General features: G+C 33.5%; 1 protein-coding gene across 1 annotated transcript in view; it reads left to right on the top strand.

The window, feature by feature from the left end:
* Positions 1-617, top strand: part of LOC119586764 — a 30,636-nt gene that overhangs the window by 7,363 nt on the left and 22,656 nt on the right. The window contains 2 exon segments of the mRNA XM_037935491.1: positions 272-346; positions 494-523. Coding sequence (XP_037791419.1) covers positions 272-346; positions 494-523 — 105 coding nt within the window.

Raw genomic sequence — 617 nt, 5'->3', positions numbered from 1 at the left:
GTGAATGTTAGTGAGATAAAATGGCTATTATTATAAGTATTTCATACAGACAGTTATGAAACCAGGCCCAGATAGGGAGGCAATAGACCTGTGTAACATAGGGTGCTTTACTAAGTAGCTTAATAGTAGATAGGGTTCAGATATAGATTTTCTCTTTTCTCAAATGTAGTGGAATGTTGGAAGGTTTAAATTTTTTTATTCAATAAATTTGTATATCTATCCTTAGGTTTCTAGTTTTTTTTAAATTTTCTATTCATGTGATTGTTTTTAGGAGGACTGTAGCTTCTTAGCCAGTAAATGGGGAATGAAGGATCTTTCTAAGAGACGGTATAGAAAGAGGTTTAATGTAGGAAAGCTTTTAGGTGTTGTATATAATCTGTCATTTAGTTAAGTGTAAATAGATTGCAGCAACAGAATATATTTGCCTATCACTCTTGAGAGTTATGAAGGGTAGTGCAGTCTGTAATGAAGATCTCTGCTTTGTCTCTTGTAGAGCCCGTTAAGATTGCTGAAAACTAACACAGTGAGTACTGGAATGTTTTCCTAGATACTTATGTGGTTTTAATTTTTTTTTTTTTCCTTCACAGATTTTTTTCCCCTTCCTCCTCCACCATATG

This window comes from Penaeus monodon, chromosome 21 (assembly GCF_015228065.2).
Source record: "Penaeus monodon isolate SGIC_2016 chromosome 21, NSTDA_Pmon_1, whole genome shotgun sequence".
Taxonomy (NCBI): Eukaryota; Metazoa; Arthropoda; class Malacostraca; order Decapoda; family Penaeidae; genus Penaeus; species Penaeus monodon.
Note: the sequence above shows the minus strand (reverse complement) of the source record. Positions and strands in the feature narration are given on the sequence as shown.